The following is a 24790-nucleotide window of genomic DNA, read 5'->3' on the forward strand; positions in this document are numbered from 1 at the left end:
ACACAAGTGCAGTAAAACACGAAAGAAGTGCTGAGGCTAGTGGAGGAACAGGTAATGCTGTTACGGCAGCAAATAGATGAAGAACAGGAAGAAGGGAGAAGACAGGTAATGGATGTAGAAGAAGGAAGATGGAGGCATGGGCAGGTTCTTGTTAGGTTGGATCAATCGTTTATCAAAGCGGTTGAGGTGGACATGGAGGATGAGGATGCTGCCGCAGGTACAGGGTTTGACAGGGAGGACGGGAGATGGCACCCTATGCTACTGCTGAACATGCTTCTGTGCCTGTAGAAGCATCAGGGAAGGTGACAATAAGAGTAGAAGATGAAGAGGAATGGGAATCGGATGTTGAGCAGGGAGAGCAGGTTGTATTCTCCCTACCTCCCTCTCCAATAGCAGTGATAAAAACATCTCCGAGGGAACAGATCGAGATACTAAATCCAGAGGACCCTCCAGCAGCTCCAGAACCGGTACGGAACCAGAACACAATGTGCCCTGCTAGGCTCTGCAGCAAGCTTCCTAGGTGGGAAGCGGCAGAAGATCCCTGTACCCAAACTCCAGGACAAGGCAGCTGCCTGCCACACCCTCCTCAGATTTGGGTCGTCCACCTTAACGGACGACACAAGACAGTGAAGAAGCTAGGATAAGTGCATCAACAAGAGTCTACCAATGTCCTCGTTAAATTACATTTTCGAGCCTGTCAAGTTCCTCAAGCTGCAAGTGACTGCAATGCTGACCGTTGTGATGCAGCAGTCGCTAAAGCCGTCTGAGATGCCTCAACCACTGCTTCAGAACCACCCAACCAGCACTGAGACAACGAGTCTTGATCCTGAGCCGCCATGTAGGCCAGCATACAGCCAACCATCCAGCTTTTCTTGCTGAACTGTCTGCTGCCTGATACTCGCAGCTGTCTCCCATCTTGAACTCTGTGGCAGAAGCTGCAAAGCACCCTGACATCGACTCGACCCTGTCAAGCACCAAGAACGCCTACAAACACAAGGTACATTGTGGTTATGTCCCCCTAGTCCTTCTTCGAAGGGCCCTAGGGACATTTTCCAACCCATTGCTACCTTTGTATTGAAACCAAGTGTCCTTGAACTGCTGCAATTATTTATTATACCGACTACCCTCCTGTCAGTATCCAGAGTGCATTCCTTTTCCTTCTTTGAAACTGTCCTCTGAATTCCCTTACAGGGTGGGCTGTATTTTGTAGTGTGCTAGAACTGTATGTTGTTATAATAATAAAGTAGATATTTGTATACAACCTTGACTGGACAGTCCCTTTTATTATTGGGTAATCAATGTATTTTCACTGTGTTGCAACTAACCAACGAACCACAACCTTTCAGAGATAAGCCTGCCCTTCCATCCATATTACCAAAAATGGACAAGGAGGTTTATAATGTGCTTGTGTTTCCAATCTGTTCGGATCCCTTCTGGTCTACTAGAGGTGTGGGGCTGATTGATGGTTTAGAAACCGATATTCAATCCTGGACCACTGGTGCCCCGGAAGTTGATTCGTCACACCCATACACTCCGATTCCCAGTAGCATTTACATATCATGGTCATTGTTGAGAGCACACAAGGTTACCCCAGAGGTACTGTGAGTCTCTGCGTGTATTTAACGGGGTGGTTAAAATAGATTTGGGCAATTTAGATGTGTCCGGTAATTAAGTATGTGGATGATTTGTTAGTCTGTAGCACTTCAGAGGAGCAGTGTTGAGGAGACTCATTAACGCTCCTTACCCTGCTTGCGGAGAATGGGTACAAAGTGGACAAAGAAAAATTGCAGTACTGCCAGAAAGAGGTTGTATATTTCGGCCAAGTAATATCGCCTGCAGGAAGGAAGGTAATGCCAGAGAGAGCTACCACAGTTCAGTATACGCCTCAACCAGTCACAGTGAAACAAATGCAGCAGTTTTTGGGTTTCTGTAACTATTGTAGATTTTGAATCTTTGAATACTCTAGTTATGTGAGGGCCTTATTGCATAGACTTAAGGAACTAAAGGCTGTGAACATCAATGCTCCTGTCTTAGCGACCCCGAATTACAAGAAACCATTTCATTTGTTTTCGCATTCAAACAGGCAATTGATGACAACGGTCATGACCCAGAAAACATCACTAGGCCACAAACAGTTCCCTTTTGAGCAGGCTTTAGCGGCAGTGGCTTTTGCATGTCAAAAGCCTTCAACCATCACTGTGGGTTGCCCGGTGACATTGTATGTGGAGCATGCAGACTACATGATCTTAGAAAAGTTCAAGTCGACTTTGACGACCCAAAGAGTTTCAGAATCTGATGTTATTCTATCAAATGCATAAATACATCCCGTGCGGTGTCAACTAGTCAATCCCGCAACATTTCTAGCAGAGCCAGTGCAGCCTGATGATATTGTTGTAATTGTAATTATTTATTTGTACAGCGATTATACACAAGTGAAGTGCTTCAAAGCGCTTCAAGGCGGGAAGGGAGCAAGGAAATACAGTAGTCATTCTTAGGCCTTGAGGTTTCTGAATTATCCAACAAAAAAGTAACTAGCATACTAGGCCTGACGGCATTTCTCCTAGTGCAAGTGTATGAAGTGTTTCTGGCGAAACAAGATTAGGGAGGGGATGAAAAGGGGGGACAAGACAACTTACTAGGCCTAGTAAATTCAGGTCATGCAAGTGTACAGACGGACGTGCAAGGGAGGTGGGTGGGGGAACAAGTGTGCCCAGTTCGGCAGGGCCCTGGGTTAAGTGCAGAGAGGTTAACCCTCTCATGGAACGTATGCTGAATGTGCAGTAGTGCTGAGCATAGTGCAGAGGCCGGAGGCAAGTGCAAAGACTGGTGGGGGAGCCTGGCACCTGTGATGCTCTGAAGGTGAGCCAGGCGACCAGTCAGAAAGCTGAACACAGTTAGGGGAGAGATGGAAGGGTTAGGAAGGAGAGAAAGAGAGAGGAAGTTAGCAGGGAGAGGGAGAGAGAAAGTGGAAGAGAAGAGGAAGGTCTTGAGGAGTTTCTGGAACTTAAAGAGCTCCGGCTCAAGGCGTATAGAACCAGGAAGGCGGCTCCAGAGAGAGGCACCTGCAGAGGATAAAGATCTACCCCCAAATCTCTGCTTGGAATGATGACTCACCCGCAGAGAGTTGGAGGAGGACAAGCGGGGGGCTCTAGAAGGAGAGTATTTAGGAATAGTGTTGTAGATAGAGCAGGCCCTGGCCACAGAAAGCATTGTGGACTATGTAGAGGGCCTTGAACTTGATCCAAGCAGCGAGGAGCCAGTGGAGGGATTCCAGCGCCAGAGAGATGCGGTCCATGGGTTTGAGGCCAAGGATAAGTCTTACAGGACTGTTCTGGATGAGTTGTAGCAGACGGACAGTAGAAGTAGGAAGACTGAGAAAGAGGCTGTTTCAGTAGTCCAGCCTAGACAGAACCAGAGTTCTGGAGACGGTGAGCATTTGGGGGAAGGTGATAAAAGGTTGAATACCTCGGAGGAGGTGCAGCTGCTGATGGGACTTTTTGGAGATATCCGACATGTGAGAAGAGAAGGAGCGAGTGGTGTCGAAAATGACCCCCAGGTTTTTTGCCTCACTGGCAGGTGGGGGCGCAGAGCTGAGGGATGTCGGCCAGTGAGAAATAGGGAAAGTGGGGGCAGGGATCCCAATGAGGATGATCTCTGTCTTACTGGCGTTGAGGCAGAGATTGTTAGCAGCACACCAAGACTCAATTACGGACAGTCAGTCAGGAATGAGCGAGGAGGAGGAAGAGGCTGAGGGTAGCCTGAAAGAGAGCTCTGTGTCATCCACATAACACTGGAGCTTAGAGGTGAAGGTAGAGTTCCTGTGGGCCAGAGGAGCCATTTAGACATTGAAGAACCAGGGGGATAGGTTAGAACCCTAGGGGACACCGCACGTAAAGAGAGTAATGGAGGAGAGAAAGGACCCAAGTTCCACCTGTGAAGGATGGTCACAGAGAAAGGCGGCAAGCCACGCCAGGATGTTCATGATTGTACCACTCATGAGGGGGAAGCGGAAGAGAGGATGAATGTACAAAATGATGCCTTGGAGGGAGGTGAGGTACTTTTTGTTGATGGGTCTTCAATTATTAATGGGGACACAGGTGAGAGGCATACAGGTGCAGATTTGTGGACTTTGGGGATGGGGAATATCGGGTCGGATTGAAGAATTGGTTGCTTTCACATTGCTCCGCACAAACAGCAGAACTAGTGGCACTTATAAAGGCTCCAGAAATGAGTAAGGGGACAGCAGTCACTAGTTATTCTGACTCAGTGTATGTCACCTCCACTGTGCATTAAGAGTTATCAAGGTGGCAGAGAAGAGGGTTCAGGAGATCCGACGCGTCCACCTGCCAGTGGGTTGAGGTTGGTCGCTGCATTCATCCTGATGCTAAATCAGCAGCAAGATTTCTGGTTAGAAAGGTATTCCCCCGGGGGGGAATTTGTGAGGACTTAAAATCCAACAATGGAACCCCCTTTTGTAATGCCTTGGTTGCATAAATGACTTTGCTCTTAGGAATCAAGCACAGGTTGTGCTCAGTGTAGCAATTGTAGGCCAACAGGATCGTGAAAAGGTTCAATGGGGTCCTTAAGGCACATTTAGCAAAATTGTTTAATGAATTGAAAAAGTCTTGGTACCACAGTCTTCTTCTTGTGCTGTTTTATTTGAGAAATCAGCCAGTAAAAGAGCATCACCTCTCTCACCTGCATGCATGGTATCAGGCACACACAAGACCGCAGAGGTCCTAGGAGAGGCGTTTAGGGAGCACCTTAGGGCAAAACTAAACGTGTTAAGATTATATCTTCACAGGTTGTGTCTTCTCACTAACAGACTACAGGAGAAAACATTAAGGAAACTGACAATCAACGCAAGACACAACTGCTCCCGGGAGACTGCATCTTCATCCAGACCTTGACTGAACGTCGTGTGCATGGGACTCCTCGCGTGGTTTACGCAACTTCGACCGCTCTGAAGGCAACAAGAATTGGATTCACCTTAGTGATACCCGAAGGGGTACCGGCACCCCTTCACTGGAACAGGAGCAGGCACAAAATTAAGCATGCCCTAAGCACCCGCCACTCATTCAAGTGGAAAAGGGGGGTGGAAATGAAGATCTGGACCTTGAATCTTTTTGTTTAGGAAAAGAGATGCCTACATTTGCAGATTGTGTTAATATTAGTGCCTTATGGTTTTATGGTCCTCTTGTCATCATGTCTGAAGATGGCAACAAGTGTAAATATAGAAGGCTCAAATGTATCTAGTTTTGTGGAATTCAGAGATGCAATGTCAAGAGAAAAAATAAATGTTGATGTTGATTTTCTGGATAATGGGGATGAGGAACTGCATCGCACCCCAAATACACATAGTTTGGCAGTGGATGATATATGGTAGAGTCATATGAGGAAGGTGGGGAGAGAGAGGTCAGTAGGAGTTTGCTACATCTGCTCTCTCACCCCCGTGCTTCTGGTGTCCCTAGGGTGTTTACCCCGAATGAGGTGAAGGTAGCAGATGCTCTGTGCCCAGTGTACCCGGCCTTGGGCAGGGTCCGAGGGCAGTTTAAAGGGCAGTCAGTTACGGCATCAATCAAACCTATCGATGAAGACAGCTCTGTTGCTGATCATAAAGAGCAGAAAAACATCCAGTGTATCCAAAGAGCCCAATGGAGTCCAAATGTTGCGATCTTTTCAAACATTGATGGGAGCAAGGGTTGAAGAGTTGCAGAGCTGCAGCAATGAGGGATTATCAGAAGAAGGGGTGTCACAAATAAACCAAGAATGTGGCAATGTGTGGAGAAGTTACTTGCTGCATCTGACGTGGCTCAAAGAGCCAGAAAAACCTGTTAATATACAGACACTTGCCCATTTTTCTCTGTGTTTTTAGGGCTATGACACAGTGCCCGTTGGCACAAATGGAAACTGTAGTCGCACGCTTCGCATCGCTGATCTGGCTGGAGGTACGCTGCCCTTCTGGACAATCTTTGGATCTGTGGATCAAATGCATATAGGCAGTTACCTCCAGCCTGGCGAGGTGTGTGCAGTTTCTCTACACTCCACTTGCCAGTCCTCATCATCCCTGAGGAGCATTTGGTCCTGGCTGATCTAATGCGCACAGCTACATCTGTGACCTCTTTGTCCCCTCTGTCCCCTGCTCCCCCATCATCAACTTATATGGAGAAATTAATGACTTTGGTCAACAGGTTTCTTTTCAGCAAGACACTTCCTCTCTTCAAGGATCTTTTTTGCTGCAACATCCAATGAAACACAGCAAAGAGAAAGCTGAACACAGCAAAGAGAAAGCTGAACACAGCGAAGGGACAGCTGAAACACAGCAAAGAGGAAACACAGCAAAGAGAAAGCTGAACACATCAAAGGGAAAGCTGGAACACAGCAAAGAGCAAGCTGAACACAGCAAAGGGAAAGCTGAAACACAGCAAAGAGAAAGCTGAACACAGCAAAGAGAAAGCTGAACACAGCAAAGGGAAAGCTGAAACACAGCAAAGAGAAAGCTGAACACAGCAAAGGGAAAGCTGAAACACAGCAAAGAGAAAGCTGAACACATCAAAGGGAAAGCTGGAACACAGCAAAGAGAAAGCTGAACACAGCAAAGGGAAAGCTGAAACACAGCAAAGAGAAAGCTGAACACAGCAAAGGGAAAGCTGAAACACAGCAATGAGGAAACACAGCAAAGAGAAAGCTGAACACAGCAAAGGAACAGCTGGAACACAGCAAAGAGAAAGCTGAACACAGCTAAGGGAAAGCTGGAACACAGCAAAGAGAAAGCTGAAACACAGCAAAGAGAAAGCTGGAACACAGCAAAGAGAAAGCTGAACACGGCAAAGGGAAAGCTGAACACAGCAAAGAGAAAGCTGAACACAGCAAAGGGAAGCTGGAACACAGCAAAGAGAAAGCTGAACACAGCAAAGGGAAAGCTGGAACACAGCAAAGAGAAAGCTGAACACAGCAAAGAGAAAGCTGAACACAGCAAAGGGAAAGCTGAACACAGCAAAGAGAAAGCTGAACACAGCAAAGGGAAAGCTGAAACACAGCAAAGAGAAAGCTGAACACAGCAAAGAGAAAGCTGAACACAGCAAAGGGAAAGCTGAAACACAGCAAAGAGAAAGCTGAACACAGCAAAGGGAAAGCTGAAACACAGCAAAGAGAAAGCTGAACACATCAAAGGGAAAGCTGGAACACAGCAAAGAGAAAGCTGAACACAGCAAAGGGAAAGCTGAAACACAGCAAAGAGAAAGCTGAACACAGCAAAGGGAAAGCTGAAACACAGCAATGAGGAAACACAGCAAAGAGAAAGCTGAACACAGCAAAGGAACAGCTGGAACAGAGCAAAGAGAAAGCTGAACACAGCAAAGGGAAAGCTGAAACACAGCAAAGAGAAAGCTGAACACGGCAAAGAGAAAGCTGAACACAGCAAAGGGAAAGCTGGAACACAGCAAAGAGAAAGCTGGAACACAGCAAAGAGAAAGCTGAATACAGCAAAGGGAAAGCTGAACACAGCAAAGGGAAAGCTGAAACATGGGAAAATACATTCACTTTCTTATAGGAAAAATAGATTACTTTACCACGACACCGGATGTGTGCTTATGTTAAATGTTCTGCAGTGTGGGAAAGTTTGCCATGTGATTACTTAACTTAGGAAGACAACCTTATTTAAATCCTACAAAATAAAAACACATCTGCTTGTTTATGTACTTCACTGAAGAGTAAAGTAGGGCTTTTGCTTCACCACGAAAACTCCCAAGTACGCATCGCTCGTAACACTCCGTGGTTATAACCTCATAGGCCTCTGGAGAGGTCATTATCATTTGTCATAATGACCTTTCCCAAATGTATGTCCCTCCGCCTTGGGCCATGACTTGGTGGCGGGTCATTATCCCATGATAATTACTCCGGGCCCCTCTGTCTATTTGGCTATAATAATACATATGTCACTGGTGTCAGAGCTTATAGAAATTCCCCATTAGTGGACTTCAATTAGTGCAATTTATCATACATCGGTCGCGCCTAGAAACACGTGTGTACAGGCACGTTATAAATGACTTATCATCTATAGGAAACGTTAAATAATGTCATTGATTTCCCTTTGTCAGTAAATGATTCATACAATCAACACATTTGCAAGCTATTGATGAAAGAGGGGGATGGCCGGGGGGATGGCAGACAGTCGACCAGTCCAGCTCGAGAGGAGCCCGAAGCAGGACATTTCGGCACAGGCCCACCGGTGCTGGCTCTTTGCCCACGCCGCGTTTGGCGCAGGTCCCGTTCGGGATGCGCCCGAGGGGGCCTAACACCAGCTCCCGTCCACCAGCTCCCTTCCACCAGCTCCGTCCACCTGCTCCCTTCCACCAGCTCCCTTCCACCAGCTCCCTTCCACCAGCTCCGTCCACCAGCTCCCTTCCACCAGCTCCGTCCACCAGCTCCCTTCCACCAGCTCGCTTCCACCAGCTCCGTCCACCAGCTTCCTTCCACCAGCTCGCTTCCACTAGCTCCGTCCACCAGCTCCCTTCCACCAGCTCGCTTCCACCAGCTCCGTCCACCAGCTCCCTTCCACCAGCTCCCTTCCACCAGCTCCCTTCCACCAGCTCGCTTCCACCAGCTCCGTCCACCAGCTTCCTTCCACCAGCTCGCTTCCACTAGCTCCGTCCACCAGCTCCCTTCCACCAGCTCGCTTCCACCAGCTCCGTCCACCAGCTCCCTTCCACCAGCTCCCTTCCACCAGCTCCCTTCCACCACCTCCCTTCCACCAGCTCGCTTCCACTAGCTCCGTCCACCAGCTCCCTTCCACCAGCTCCCTTCTACCAGCTCGCTTCCACCAGCTCCCTCCCACCAGCTCCGTCCACCAGCTCCCTTCCACCAGCTCCGTCCACCAGCTCCCTTCCACCAGCTCCGTCCACCAGCTCCCTTCCACCAGCTCGCTTCCACCAGCTCCGTCCACCAGCTTCCTTCCACCAGCTCGCTTCCACTAGCTCCGTCCACCAGCTCCCTTCCACCAGCTCGCTTCCACCAGCTCCGTCCACCAGCTCCCTTCCACCAGCTCCCTTCCACCAGCTCCCTTCCACCAGCTCGCTTCCACCAGCTCCGTCCACCAGCTTCCTTCCACCAGCTCGCTTCCACTAGCTCCGTCCACCAGCTCCCTTCCACCAGCTCGCTTCCACCAGCTCCGTCCACCAGCTCCCTTCCACCAGCTCCCTTCCACCAGCTCCCTTCCACCACCTCCCTTCCACCAGCTCGCTTCCACTAGCTCCGTCCACCAGCTCCCTTCCACCAGCTCCCTTCTACCAGCTCGCTTCCACCAGCTCCCTCCCACCAGCTCCGTCCACCAGCTCCCTTCCACCAGCTCCGTCCACCAGCTCCCTTCCACCAGCTCGCTTCCACCAGCTCCGTCCACCAGCTTCCTTCCACCAGCTCGCTTCCACTAGCTCCGTCCACCAGCTCCCTTCCACCAGCTCGCTTCCACCAGCTCCGTCCACCAGCTCGCTTCCACCAGCTCCGTCCACCAGCTCCCTTCCACCAGCTCGCTTCCACCAGCTCCGTCCACCAGCTTCCTTCCACCAGCTCGCTTCCACTAGCTCCGTCCACCAGCTCCCTTCCACCAGCTCGCTTCCACCAGCTCCGTCCACCAGCTCCTTTCCACCAGCTCCCTTCCACCAGCTCCCTTCCACCAGCTCCCTTCCACCAGCTCGCTTCCACTAGCTCCGTCCACCAGCTCCCTTCCACCAGCTCCCTTCTACCAGCTCGCTTCCACCAGCTCCCTCCCACCAGCTCCGTCCACCAGCTCCCTTCCACCAGCTCCGTCCACCAGCTCCCTTCCACCAGCTCGCTTCCACCAGCTCCGTCCACCAGCTTCCTTCCACCAGCTCGCTTCCACTAGCTCCGTCCACCAGCTCCCTTCCACCAGCTCGCTTCCACCAGCTCCGTCCACCAGCTCCCTTCCACCAGCTCCCTTCCACCAGCTCCCTTCCACCAGCTCGCTTCCACCAGCTCCGTCCACCAGCTTCCTTCCACCAGCTCGCTTCCACTAGCTCCGTCCACCAGCTCCCTTCCACCAGCTCGCTTCCACCAGCTCCGTCCACCAGCTCCCTTCCACCAGCTCCCTTCCACCAGCTCCCTTCCACCAGCTCGCTTCCACCAGCTCCGTCCACCAGCTTCCTTCCACCAGCTCGCTTCCACTAGCTCCGTCCACCAGCTCCCTTCCACCAGCTCGCTTCCACCAGCTCCGTCCACCAGCTCCCTTCCACCAGCTCCCTTCCACCAGCTCCCTTCCACCAGCTCCCTTCCACCAGCTCGCTTCCACCAGCTCCGTCCACCAGCTCCCTTCCACCAGCTCCCTTCCACCAGCTCGCTTCCACCAGCTCCCTCCCACCAGCTCCGTCCACCAGCTCCCTTCCACCAGCTCCGTCCACCAGCTCCCTTCCACCAGCTCGCTTCCACCAGCTCCGTCCACCAGCTTCCTTCCACCAGCTCGCTTCCACTAGCTCCGTCCACCAGCTCCCTTCCACCAGCTCGCTTCCACCAGCTCCGTCCACCAGCTCCCTTCCACCAGCTCCCTTCCACCAGCTCCCTTCCACCAGCTCCCTTCCACCAGCTCGCTTCCACCAGCTCCGTCCACCAGCTCCCTTCCACCAGCTCCCTTCCACCAGCTCGCTTCCACCAGCTCCCTCCCACCAGCTCCGTCCACCAGCTCCCTTCCACCAGCTCCGTCCACCAGCTCCCTTCCACCAGCTCCCTTCCACCAGCTCGCTTCCACCAGCTCCGTCCACCAGCTCCCTTCCACCAGCTCCCTTCCACCAGCTCCCTTCCACCAGCTCCCTTCCACCAGCTCGCTTCCACCAGCTCCGTCCACCAGCTCCCTTCCACCAGCTCCCTTCCACCAGCTCCCTTCCACCAGCTCCCTCCCACCAGCTCCGTCCACCAGCTCCCTTCCACCAGCTCCGTCCACCAGCTCCCTTCCACCAGCTCGCTTCCACCAGCTCCGTCCACCAGCTTCCTTCCACCAGCTCGCTTCCACTAGCTCCGTCCACCAGCTCCCTTCCACCAGCTCGCTTCCACCAGCTCCGTCCACCAGCTCCCTTCCACCAGCTCCCTTCCACCAGCTCCCTTCCACCAGCTCCCTTCCACCAGCTCCCTTCCACCAGCTCGCTTCCACCAGCTCCGTCCACCAGCTCCCTTCCACCAGCTCCCTTCCACCAGCTCGCTTCCACCAGCTCCCTCCCACCAGCTCCGTCCACCAGCTCCCTTCCACCAGCTCCGTCCACCAGCTCCCTTCCACCAGCTCCCTTCCACCAGCTCGCTTCCACCAGCTCCGTCCACCAGCTCCCTTCCACCAGCTCCCTTCCACCAGCTCCCTTCCACCAGCTCCCTTCCACCAGCTCGCTTCCACCAGCTCCGTCCACCAGCTCCCTTCCACCAGCTCCCGTCCACCAGCTCCCTTCCACCAGCTCCCACCAGCTCCCACCAGCTCCCTTCCTGGACTATTGTCAGTCTGTTGAAGGAAGCCACGGCCGCTGAACAGGCGAAGCTGTGCTGTGCATTCCATGAATCAGCCCACATCCAGAACACGGAATTATTCGCATTTTGGATGTCAGTATCATTCAAGAAACGGTGCTTGTGTTAGGTCCCTCTTCCGCGTGCCCTGATGCCGCTATACAGGGGTGCCAAAACATGGCGCATTGACATTAGCGCCCATCTGCTGTAGAGCTTGGCCTTGAAGTCCGCTGATTTCATCAGGACCAAACAGCAGTTTCTCCTGCCCCCCTCCCTCCATAGCCCCCACCAATCTGCTTCTTTCCCGAGTCGCAACGTCCTCGCTGCACAGAGGCCCCCTCAGAAGTCATAGCTAAGCGGGTGATGTCCTTTGCCCAAATGAAGACCTCCTAGCCGTAACACATTCCAGACTGGAGATCAATAGTTTGACCAAAGTACCCCTCATTTGTGATACGGCACTACAAAAAATAAAAACATGTTAGCATATTGATATCCGCCACTCAACCGTGTGGGGGCAAAACTGCCCCAAATAACAGTAAATGCGGGAGGTCAAGGCAGAAAATATCAGGAGCTGTGTGGGGTGGTCGGGCGGTAGCACTCATCAGCGAAATCTACCAACCCTGCTGGGGTGTATGGCTATTACGAACCCACATCTCTGTCTGCATTTTTCAATATTTATTTTTCCACTACTAGTATTCGTGCACATTTAAATGTGTTATTGTTCAAAGCATGTACTCTTCTGCAAAGGGCACACTTGAATACGCGTGTTCCCTATTGGCTGACCGCAGCATGGCCGTAAGCGTCTCTGCCACCACCAGGGCAGGGTCCATGGAGCCTGAATGAGGGTCTCCAGCGCCTGGTCTAAGGGTCTTCTCAGTCCTCTTCCATGCAGCCTGAGGGACTCACCATGCGGCCCGAATGAGGGGCCCCAGCGTCTGGCCTAAAGGTCGTTTCGTCCCTCATCCATGCGCCAGAATGAGAGGGTTCAACATCTGGTCTAAGGGTCTTCTCACCCATCATCCATGCAGCCTGAGGGACTCACCATGCGGCCTGTCTGTGGGGGGGGAGTCTCCGCCCCAGGGGGGCTTCTTGCTCTGGAGTGTTGCTATCTTGCAAGCAGGTAGGGTTCCACTTCGGGCCATAAGGATTGCGTTGCTCTCCAGGTTTCCTGTGAAGCAGGGGTGGCTTGTCCATAATGAGCGAGGGGGGGTGTCACTCCACCAGGTCTTGGCCTCTCTCAGCCATTATGGAGGAGCCAGCTCAGTGAAACACCAGCACCGCTCAGCTGCTTTTTTCAACTGAGGGAGCGCTCTGAACTGTCAAAGGGAAACACTGTTTCCCTTTTTCTTTTCTTTTTTTTTATTTATAAAATTATATTATGGTTCAACAAAGAACCTTTACAAAACATTAAAAACAATTGAACAGTCACATAAAATGATTATCTAGAATCAATCCAATCGACATTAAACAACAAAAACTCATGATCAGCTCTCAACATCAAACGCTAGGTTACACTGAATCAGCAGTTTTTCCAATTGGAATAACATTTTTGCCAGAGCTATGGTAAGTTTAGTACCATCCCCTCTCATCGCTCTAAGCCAGAATGATTCACGTGCTATTTCAGAACCCGCAGGGCAACTTTCTCCCAAACATAGTTCTCTTAATGGCTCAAGATTGGAACAATACACAACCAGATGTTTCAAAGATTCTTTTCGGTCTTGTGATTGACAAAAACAACAGTAGCGAAAACCTGATTCCGCTTCACACAACTTATAATGTACACGGCCCACTGTAGGAAGTTGATTTAACTTAAATTTCATGTAAATGTTTCTAATTTTCGGACAAGGACATTTCAAGATATAGCCTGGCCGAAAGCTCCTTTCAGTCTCAAAGAAGGCCTGGCCACTGTAGGTTTCCTACATAGGCCCTCATTACGACCCTGGCGGAAAGGGGAAAACGATGGCGGAAATGCAATACCGCCATCGAATAGCGCTCGGTGCGACTATGACCCGTCACCGCAAAGTACGAAGCCATTAGCGACACCGTAGTGAACGCCAACGCTAACTGCACTAAGCACGCGCGCGCGCGCCATGCCAAACCGCAAACACCACCATGGTGCAGCGGTACGCCAATTCCGACCCTAGCGGACATGTACCTAACGCCATCAGGCATGGCGGAATGGACCATTCCGCCATGGCGAGAAGTACGGCATCGCGAATCAACCGTAAACGGCCCCACTGAGTGCCTGTACACCGCTCCCTGCCCACAAAGTACAACACCCTGTAGGTGCAATGAAGTCACAATGCAACCATTGAAATGTACAAAGCACCCATGCATGCCAACGAACAAAAGAAACACAAGAGGGGCCAATGGGAGCTGCAGGGCACAGATGGCACGAATACAGAAGCCATCCCAATGGACATGACCACAGTCCCCCCCCCCGAAACGCACGCAAACACAGGCACCTGTGACCAGCAACATTCCGAAAATCACATCATTCCACCAGTCCACCTGGCTGACCGCCATCTGTCACACAAAACCCAATCCCCCGCCCCTGAGCATGACAACATCCAAACTGTCATATAGGCAGCCCCCATCCCTGACCTCACGGGCTCAGTAGGCAAACGCGCCCAGCACAGTACCACGCAACTAAACCCCGAAGCAGGAACCCAATGCAGATCTCCTCACAATACATCGCCCCACATATAGGCACATGCCACATCACTTGCAAAGAAAAACGCTACACGGCCCAAATCAGAATAGAAATTTAATGCACAACAAAATCACCAAGCCCATACAGCCATCAGGCCATGAACTCCAAAACACATTTCACCATTGTGGGCTGCATCCGCAAGAAATGACCAGCCACTACTTGTGTGACGCCCTGTCCCATCATGGTACACAGAGCCACAATCACGTACGAAAAGGCAAAAAGGAAGCGCACACAACCGCAGGGCCGTCCCAATGGGGAGGCACTAGTCCAGCTGAAAGGCCGAAATGTTGCTCCGAGCCACCAGTACTGCGTAAGGGCATGTGGGCCACTGGCGATCGTCCCATAAGATCGTAATGCTGCTCCACCGATTAACACGAAGCAGCAGGTGTCGGGAGTAAAATCCATCTGCAGGAGTGGCATACAGATGGCAGTGGCAAAAGGGGAGGAGATACCTGTCAACCAAAAGAAAAGAACAAGAACAGAATGGCCATCAGAACTACATTCGAACAACTCACTTCAATGAGCACACGAAATCCACAGCCATATGCATGCCAGCCCACTCCAAAGGATCATCAACACCCCAAAGCCACTTGCGACTCATAACCATCTATACCTAGTTGTAAACACCATCACGAACGAGTGTACCTGTGCATGCGTCTGCCAAAACAGAATCCATCAGATGGGAATGTTAACGTGCATGGACACAAGTGTCTGAGGGCGCGTCGAGACAGGGAGGGCTCAACAAGGCCAGATAGACGATGGTCCCACTATGGCAGCCCTGCATCACATAGCGTAGGGGAGGCGGATAGATCCCAAGAAGCCCTGTACATGCCAAACTCTGCACCAAATCACCTGCCCATGCATCCATTCATCATTCCCTCATCCCGGGATCAAAACGCCTGAATAATTACTCACATGACATTAGAAACGTCCATTGAGTCTGTGCGTAATGCAGCCTGCTACATCCACAGTGCCCCAGCCCGTAAATCCAGTGTTGTGAAGTAACATGTATTTGGGAATGGCCGGCCTCATCGCCCACGTAGCTATTGCGCATCCCAAACTATTCATATCAATCATTGCTCCCTCGCCATGGGCCCTGTCTCAAGGACATAGAACAATAGAACGTTATATTTGCAGTCAGACCTGTGGGCATCTCCTCGCCGCTAGCTGGAAACCGAAAGCGCCGCCCTTCGAATTCCTCATTTGCAACATCACGTCGAAAAGGCATCTCTGGCCGTTTGAAATCACTAATTATTCCATCGAGTGCGGCTGTGTGTGAAAATGGCAACTGCCTTCACCCACAAATGGGACGCCCCGCCCGTCGTTGCAACTCGGTACAGTGATGCATGAGGGCCCACCGTTACTCGAGTACTACGTTCCACTGACCCTTCACAAGTCCGTTCGCGACTGCACAGATAGTATGGGAAACAATGGGACCACAGCAGAATGAACATATCAACCAATCTTACACGCCCATCGGGTACAAATACATGATTGCAATAGCAAGATACCATTACCCGAATTGCAGCGTAGTGCGCGGGACGTGCTCGGCCAAAGGGGAGAGCCGTTTGCACAGGTGGAATCAATCACCACAGGTGGAGGCCATACAGCCTGAAAACACATAAATTGCACAGCCAGTCTCCTCCCACAACCACAGCGAAATGCTACCGGCAGGACTCGCGATGTTGGCCCTGGGGGACCTGATAGCACTGCAACTACTCCGACTCCAAGAAGAAGACGAACAACAACTACAACCAGCCGCACGGAGGAGACGCAGGAGGAGGAGGAGGCCAAGGCAGGGCCAGCAAGGCCCAGCAGCACAGCCACTACCACCACGCAGGCAGCCCGCAATCCCACGCCTCCGAGCACATCCGTTCAACCTCACTGATGAGCAGATCCACACCCTCTACCGTCTGGACCGGGACACCATAGCCGCCATTGTGGACATGACACAGGCTGACCTAGTCAGCATGATAGATAGCCCAACCGCAATCCCACCCCTACTGAAGGTGGTGTCTGTACTCCACTTCCTGGCCACAGGCACCTACCAGCACACAGTCGGACAGTTGCATGGCATATCACAGCCACTGTTTTCGCGGACACTATTCCAAGTGCTCGATGCCCTCCTGCAGCACGCAGACGACTACATCTCCCTACCACGCTCGGAGCAGGAAATTACGAACACAAAAGTGGGATTCCATGCACTTGCCGGCATACCGGGTTGCATTGGTGCCATCGACTGCACCCATGTTGAATTGGTCGTCCCACATGCCATGGAGGCCCAGTACCGCAACCGAAAACAATTTCATTCCCTGAATGTACAAATGGTGTGTGACTCCAACAGGATCATTACGCATTGTTGTGCCCGATTCCCTGGATCAACCCATGATTCCATGGTCTTGAGGAACTCTACCATACCACGCTACATGGAGCGACACGCAGGGAACAGATCCTGGCTACTCGGTGAGTCTCATTGCATGCATGATGATGTGGGGTATGTGATTTGGCAATGTACTGGCAGGAAGGGGGGGGGGTGTGCGTACGTATCAATGGCATTCCACATCCTACGTTTATCGTCCACATACAGGTGATGCTGGATATCCACTGAAGAGATGGCTCCTCACACCAGTCCGGAACCCACGGGACCAGCATGAGGAGGACTACAACCATGCCCACTCACGTACCCGTGTAGTCATAGAACAGGCATTCGGCCTACTGAAGACTCGTTTCCGCTGCCTCAGCAGGTCTGGCGGGGCACTCCTGTACCGCCATGAGAAGGTTGCAAAGATGGTCATGGCATGTGTCATGCTCCACAACATGTGCGTACGTAGAAATGTGCCCATGCCCCCTGACGCTGAACTGCAAGCACCGGATGATGGTCATGATGAGGGTGGGGATGTGGCAGCACCTCAAGGAGTCTGCGAGGCACCGGAGGGCCGTGACATCCGTCAGCATCTCATTGATGTATGCTTCTAGCACTCACGCCTGGGGGCTGATACATGGACACGGGACTCGTGGCACTGCGTGTGTCTGGGACATGCACAATATGGACTGTACGCCTATGATGGCCTAGTACACAAAGATCAATGTCCACACATCTCATTGGGTGATCGTGCACTTTTTATGGCATATGTGATATCATGTTGAACACCCTATCGACCCGCCACCCAAGTGAGCCCAACACACCCCCTCCACCCTCCTACCTCCCACCCGAACACCAGTGTCCAAAGATGCTCATTGTCAGTGGCCTGTCGCTATTGCAAGCCCCCTCTGCGGGTATCAGGGGCACCCCTGCCTGTGGAGCGCAGGTTCCTCCCTGATCTACGTTGGGGGCTGCCCTGGACGGAACTTGCAACGGATGATGTGTCTGGCTGCTCACGTCCATGCATGTCCCTAAGGGTTTGCGAGAGCTCAGTGAGCACACGGTGCACTGCGGCAAGTTCGGCACATACGTCTTTGGACGTCGCATGCAGTTCCCCCCTCAGGCTCTCGGTGCTTCTCTCCATTTGGACTCTCAGGCTCTCGGTGCTACTCTCAATTTGTGCCCTTAGCGTCTCTGTACATCTCTCCATTTCTGCCCTAAGTGTCTCTGTTGATGTTTCTATGTCTGCCTTGGTGCCCCCACATTCATCGGCATGGTCCTTGAGGAGTGTGGCCATTTGCTGCTGTTGGACGATTAACTTGTCGAGGGACTGTTGCCTCTGCTGGGCCATGCCCATTTGCGGGGGTGTCACAGAGGGGCTGTTGTCCTCATGTTGCCTTGCCACAGGGCTTGGGGGGGATGGCCAGTCGTCGTCTTGTGGCTGCACCTGCGTGGTATCCTCATGTTGTACGGGATGGGACAGACAGGGGGATTGGGACAGGTCATGGATGGATCTGACCTCGACATCCCCGTCTTCTGTGTCCGAGCATGCTGCCATCAATGGGGTGTCACCTATGGTGCTGCTGCCACCAGAGGCAGTGCCTTCTGTGGCATCCATTGGGGGGACCTGTGGTGGTGGTGTTGTGGCCATGCTGGCTGCTGGGGTGCCTGTTGATGTTCCCTCCTCTGTGCTACCACCTGATTTGTGCTGCTGCCGTGTCTTGATGCGTGCAGCTGAGGTGGAGGGTCTCTGGCCGTTGGTCTTGGCCCTCTTTGCAGGTGTGCTGGTAGGGGTGTCCTGTGGCTCGTCGTTTGGATCGGACCCTGTGGTGGAGTAAAGGAGGGCGAGGGTTATTGATGGGTCTGTGGGAATTGGAATGGCATTGTATCACATGCTTTGGGGTGGTACCTGAGGGTGATTTGGGTCGGGGCCTTGGAGGTGCTTTGATTTGTGTGTGGAGTGAGGGTGCAGTTGTTTGGCAGCCTGCAGTTTGGGTGTGCCTGCTGCACGTGTAGTGCGTGTATTAGGGGTTTTTATTTATTTATGTATTTATTGTGGGTTTTAACGTGCGCTATCAGGCCGATGTGTGTGGACGTTATCCTGGACATGTGTTTCTGTTGCACTATGTGGACGCATGGTGCTTCACATGGATGGACTGTGTGGCTTGTTATATCTGGCCCACCTACCTGAATCTTCGGATGTCTGCACTCCTTTCTCCATCCCTCCGACTCCCTCAATGCTCTCCATTCCGATGGTGGAGGCACAGATTTCTTCCCAGGGGGTCAACTTGATGGGTGATTCAGGACCTCCCCCGGTGGCTGTGGCAATGTTACGGTTGGCAGAGAGTATGCTGCGGACGCGTATCCGCAGGTCGTCCCATCGCTTGCGGCATTGCTGTGGGGTGCGGGGTGCGGTCCCCACCGCACTTACCCGCTGTGCCACCAGAGCCCATATGGCCTTCTTGTTTGCAAGTGCCGTCCTGGTCATTTGCGTGGAGAAGACCACGGCAGCATTCTCCTGGAGGGTCTCTGTTAGCACGGTGAGTTCCTCACGGGAGAAGTGGACCTGCCGCTTGCGGTCGCACGCTTTCTTCGCTGCTTTTCCCATTTTTCTTGGTTTCGCTAGGGTGGTTGACGGGGTGGGGTGTGTCTCAGGGTAGTGTTTTTTGTGGTTGTGTGGTTTTAGTGTATTTATAGGTGTACGCCGGGATGTTTCCCCTTCCGGGCCCGTGTTTTAACTTCCGTTTCCGTATATTTCCGGCCACCGTACTTTCCGGTAGGCGCACACTGCGGTGACCGCTAAGAGGGGTGGCGGTATTGCACCTGGGGCCCCGTACGGCGGCGGTGTGGGCCGTTTTGGGGTCTTTTCCGCCATCGCGGACTTTGCACTTCCGCCATGCCGTGGTGCTCGTGCCCGATGGGTCGGAATGGGCCGCACTTTGCTCCTTCGTGCAATGGCGGAAACGCTATTTACGCTGTGGCGCTCCGGTCAGTCGATTTCCGCAAGGGTCGTAATGAGGGCCATACTGTCAAATCCAGTCCAAGTCAAACAGCTTTCTCTTACCATTTGGAAGGCCTAACAACAGGTGCTCAGAAGCCGCGTTTATCACCACAGGCACTTGTTTCATTTGATCAGAGAATGTCACAACTGATCTAACATTTCCTTTATGTAAAAGAACATGCAGATCTTGATATAATGAATTTTTGACAGGCGCCAAAATTCTAGCATACATTGAAAGTCTGCGCCATGTGGCTCTTGCTGATAAAGAAACTAAGTTCATGCCAAAGTATCGAATTGGGCACGGACGTGGCCAGACCCAAGGTTGTTTTCCATAGCTGGCCCTGCAGCCTATCCAAAGCTTCGTCCAAATTCGCTAGACATAAATCCAAGACATACAGTAGAACTAGTTCCACCATGAGCAGATTAAAGTCTATCAATGGTTTTAGAGAGAATGTACAGTATTTACCAAGGATGATCCTCATTTGTGAGAGATTTATCTTTCAGCCCCTTCAACCAATGCGTTGATGAATTCGATACTGTAAGGTGCTAACCCAAGTAGCACATTGTTTTTACCTTTGGGATGTTTGACCCATCTAAATTCCATTGATATGTTTTAATTCGTCTCGAGTTGGCAAAGACTATAGAGTTAGATTTTTTGGAATTAGCTTGCAGATTATGTTCAGAGGTGAATCTTTGAAAAGCATTTAGTTTTAATTGCAAACCTGATGGCGTTCTATCCAGTAAAATGATATCATCTGCAAAGCAGAGCCAGTCTAAGTGAATAGAACCCAACCGTACAGCAAACATTCCCACCTCTACCCAAAGCGTGACTATGGGCCTCATTACGACCCAGGCGGTAAGTTACCGCCTGGGCCGTGACTTTACCACCATGGCGTAAACTACGTTTACGCCATGGTGGTTGGCGGACTTACCGCCCCATTCCGACCTAGGCGGGGCGGTAAGTCCCCAATCCCCATTTACCCTTCCCCATTCCCATTTTTGCCCCATAGGGCATAATGGGAGTGGGGAAGGCGTTAATTACGCCACCGTAAATTACGGTGGCGTAATTAACTCCATGGTCCCTTAGCGCCATGGATTTTAACACCTGCTAAAAGCAGGTGTTAAAAGCACCATGGCGCTAGGGGACCTCGTAATCAGGCGGTAAGGGTCGGCGCTGTTAACGCTGCCGTTAACCCCTTACCGCCTGAGTTGTAATGAGGCCCTATGACCGCTATATAAAGATTAAAAAGAGTCGCTGCCAGGTTACACGCCTGATTCACACCCGCCAGGGTCACGACGGCCTCTGTGATGGCACCATCCCGATTAACTCGCACTTGAAAAGAAGTGTTGGTGTGAAGATTGGCAGTTAGTTGTACCAAACGCCTGGAGAACCCGATCTTGAGCATTTTGACCCATGGTAGGTTTCTTATCACAGCATCAAACGCGCATGAAAGATCTAAAGCTGCCATGTATATGGGGCCAGTTACAGTAATATTAGTAGGGGACAACAAATGTGCAAGTACCATTGCATTCAGAGAAGTACCGACTTGCGCTTTTGAGTAAATATCATTAGTTTCAATACAATTCTCTAGATGTTTTAAAAGGAGAATAGCAAAGATTTTAGCTGCTGAGTCCATCAGCGCAATAGGCCGATAATGTTTTGGGTCACTAGGTTCCCCTTTTTTGTATAATGGAATAATTGGCGCATTACACCAGGATTGAGGTATTACTGCAGTACATAAAATATGTTCGAATTTCGCATGCAAAACTACAGCCCAAAACTTTGGGTCAGATTTAAAAATACAAGGTGGCATCCCATCTGGCCCAGCTGCTTTGAATTTTTTGATTGGCCAATTGCCCATTCTATATCCTCAATGGAAAAGGTTAAATCGTTACTATGTAGGAAATTTAGAGGCATATGATTAATAGTCATAAATGACGTTGCTAGCCTACATTTTGAGGATATAAAGGTTTCCCAAACCTCCACAGGAATTACAGTTTTGATAGACATATCACTGCATTTGCTCGAGTCTTTTAGCATATCCCAAATGTTTCGAACATCACGTTGGCAAATTAGCGCAAGTATCTTCTGGTTTTGTGCACAATGTATTTGATGTTTGATCACCTTCAGATTACACTTATAGTTACTCAAGATTAGATGTTTTCTAATAGCATAGTCTTCAGGTGAAAAACAAGCCTTTTTTAATGATTTTAGTAATGTGTTCTCATTAGACTTATGTCTCGCAATCTCAAATTCCTTTTTCTGTGCAACCAGCGTCAGATCTTTCACATGAGCTCTGATTAAATGTGCATTCCAATTTTCAAACTCAAAGGAAGAGCACTCATTCTCATCTCTGCGCTTCAAGTCTCTGTTGACCAAATAACTCATGGTTCTACTTAATTTGGGGGACCAATGAACAGAAACAGTGGACCTATTCACCAGCTCAAAGCAGCTTCTGAATTAACTTCAAGTAATGCATAGCGAACAGTAACTTCTAAACTGATGGGCGAATGGTCACTATATTGCACAGGAACTACCAACACAGGTTTAACCATTGCTAAAACATAACACGATACAAAAAAATAGTCGATACAAGAGGCGGCCGGCCCCCTTGTCCAAGTTATTGTCACCGTATTAGAGCAAAAATCAACCAAATAACAACTCCAGCTTTCAAGATATTGTGACCATGATCTTCCTCTATGTAGAGCAGAGGAGTGACCACTCCTCAAAGCAAGCAGGGTATTTGTATGTACTCCAGCTAGAAATAAAGCATTGAAATCTCCACCAATGATAATAAAAAAGTCAGGATTGGCAATTACTGCAGCTTCAAAGACCAAATCAAGCGAATCAAGTGCACATTTCAGAGGATTGAAGTAGATTCAGCCCACTAAAAATATTGTTTGAGGATCTTCTAAAAAGTGATACTCTACCACCAGAATGTTGTTCTGCATCCAAAACAATTTAGATTTTACATGAGTTGAAATTTTAATTAAAATGGCCAACCCACCTGAGGGCCTTCCACTCTCACCCATGGCAACAACTTGTGAATATGTTTCAAATCCATCCACATAAATAGGGGATTTAGACATCGTTTCCTGAATGAGCAATACATCAGGAATATCTACATGTCTACAAGAATTTATCAACTCTGTTACATTTTCAAAGCCGCAGCAATTCCAAGAATTGATTCTTAATGAATCTTGCTACACAGGTTTAGTAGATTTAGCTATTTCAGAATTGTAGTTAATAAAGGAGCTAACCATGCCATACTGGCAGAGTTACCAGCCAAAGTGGCCAATTGTGGCAGTATATCAGAGGTTAACTGCCCTAAAGCTGTAATTTCAGCAGGCAAAGGCAAAGCTTTCTCAGGAGAAGTCAGCGGGGATCTAAATATGCCTCTGCCTCCACCATTGAATCAAATAATCGGATCGAGAGACCATACTGCTGCAAAGCTGGTCTCTGGGGCCAAATTAGATTCAGGATGTTCAGAGAATTTGTTCCACAGATCATACAGTAGTATCGTATACCAGCATGCAAACCTATTGAACTGTCATTGGGGACTAGATCGCCCAATCCAATTCTTAAGGAACTCTCCACCACAGGTTTTGGTTTAGCACATTGCCCAGTTTTCTTCTGTGAGGTAATTGGATAAAACTGGAGCAGTTGGCTTTGAGTGTTTTTATCTAGCGATGCTCGTACATCCAAGGACGACCACCCTGACTCGCGGTCAGACACTTTTTTTTGCAAACTCTCTTGGAAATCAACATTCTGTTTTAATGGAATTAGTATACTTTTTTTGTTCTTTAATTTATTTGAATTTTTTTTTCCGTTGTCCAAGCGCCATCTTGGTTTGCTATGTTTAGCATTCTTTTTGACTCATCGTTCAATTGTTCTAGATCTATATGTGGGTAAATCGTTAGTTCAGGTACACCAGAATTATCTGTTTGAGCTGACTCCATCAAGTCTTGTTAGGGAGAATTCTCCAGAATGGCTAATTTCCCTTACCTACTGAGTCCCTCAGTAGCTTTGCTAGATTTCTAGGATTTATTTTTTCACCTGGTAAGAGTGTGAGCCTTTGTTCCCACTCTTACATGTGTTTTGCTGTGTGTGTTTAACCCTTTTGTGTTCATGGACTGTGGAGACTCACCTACTCCATAGGCATCATCTTTTTACTGTGTGTTACACAGCACCTTCAGTGCAGTGACACAGGGTTGTCTTTTTCAGACTTCCCACTTCAAACTCCATTTTCTGGGACTGACTACTGTCTCCCAGAGCATGTAAAGTCACCATTGACTTTATTAGACTTTTTAAATTCACAGACCCAGTACAAACTATCTTACAAAGAGTCCTGGAAAGGGTTAATAGTTAAACCTTTTTGTCTGTCTCGCATGGAACATTATTTCTTTCCCCTTTCTTTAAGATTTGGCTGGTGGCAGTGGTATCTACCCTATTTTTCCTACTGCGGTCTATTTAAATAGCCTTGGTACTATTTTAGGCTGTAGCTGAGGCAGACGTTCCTGGCAGGTCATGGAGGCTCACGGTTCCTGAAGTGACTGTTGGACTGACACGAAGTAGGCTCTTTTTATTGCTCTGGCATGTTGATGTTGCAGTTTGCGAGAGTACAATCTACGATCAGGCACCTTAACTGAAGTAAGATCAACTGAACTCTTGCTAGCTGTAGAGCACATTTCGGCTTTATTGATCTCTTCCATAACTTCAAGGAGATGAGATGGACTACTAGGATTGTCACAAAATTGCGTTTTATCTAAAGAAGGTGATCTTGTTGGAGGTGGAATTATTCCAGTAATTTTATAAGTAGATCTCAAGTCCGTCATCAGAAATCTAAAAATATCATCTAATTTCAAGGAGGGAGAGTCCAACTTCAAAGCATTTAAGTTTACAGCCTCCTTTACAGAATACATATCACTTGCTTTGTTTATACAGATGTCAGTGATACCTGTAGACACCACATAAGTTCCCAATGCAGTATTCATTGTCAACCCTGTCTCCAGGGTTTGAGTAACTGCGTTTTTCACTGAGCGATTAGATGGAATATGTAGTCAATGGAACCATGCGTCCTCTCGTGCCCTTTATTGAGCAAATTTAACACCCGTGACATTACAGGAAACTCAGCTAAATGCCCATTAACTGTTTGAAGTGCTAACAGTTTACTCACATCTTCATCGCAGCTGTTATGGTAGTTGGGAAAAGACTGTGAAA

At 49.9% G+C, this 24790-nt stretch overlaps 1 protein-coding gene across 1 annotated transcript; it reads left to right on the forward strand.

Moving 5' to 3' along the window:
• The first annotated feature begins 245 nt into the window (after window positions 1-245).
• Window positions 246-11498, forward strand: LOC138492783 (putative uncharacterized protein ENSP00000383309). Its single transcript, XM_069620144.1, has 8 exons — window positions 246-467; window positions 905-997; window positions 5876-5948; window positions 8798-8938; window positions 9278-9541; window positions 9730-9843; window positions 10334-10447; window positions 10567-11498. Exons 1-8 carry the CDS (start codon window positions 246-248, stop codon window positions 11496-11498), a joined length of 1953 nt encoding a protein of 650 aa, XP_069476245.1.
• Window positions 11499-24790: the final 13292 nt, after the last annotated feature.

This window comes from Ambystoma mexicanum, chromosome 10 (assembly GCF_040938575.1).
Source record: "Ambystoma mexicanum isolate Mex_15411 chromosome 10, UKY_AmexF1_1, whole genome shotgun sequence".
NCBI lineage: Eukaryota > Metazoa > Chordata > Amphibia > Caudata > Ambystomatidae > Ambystoma > Ambystoma mexicanum.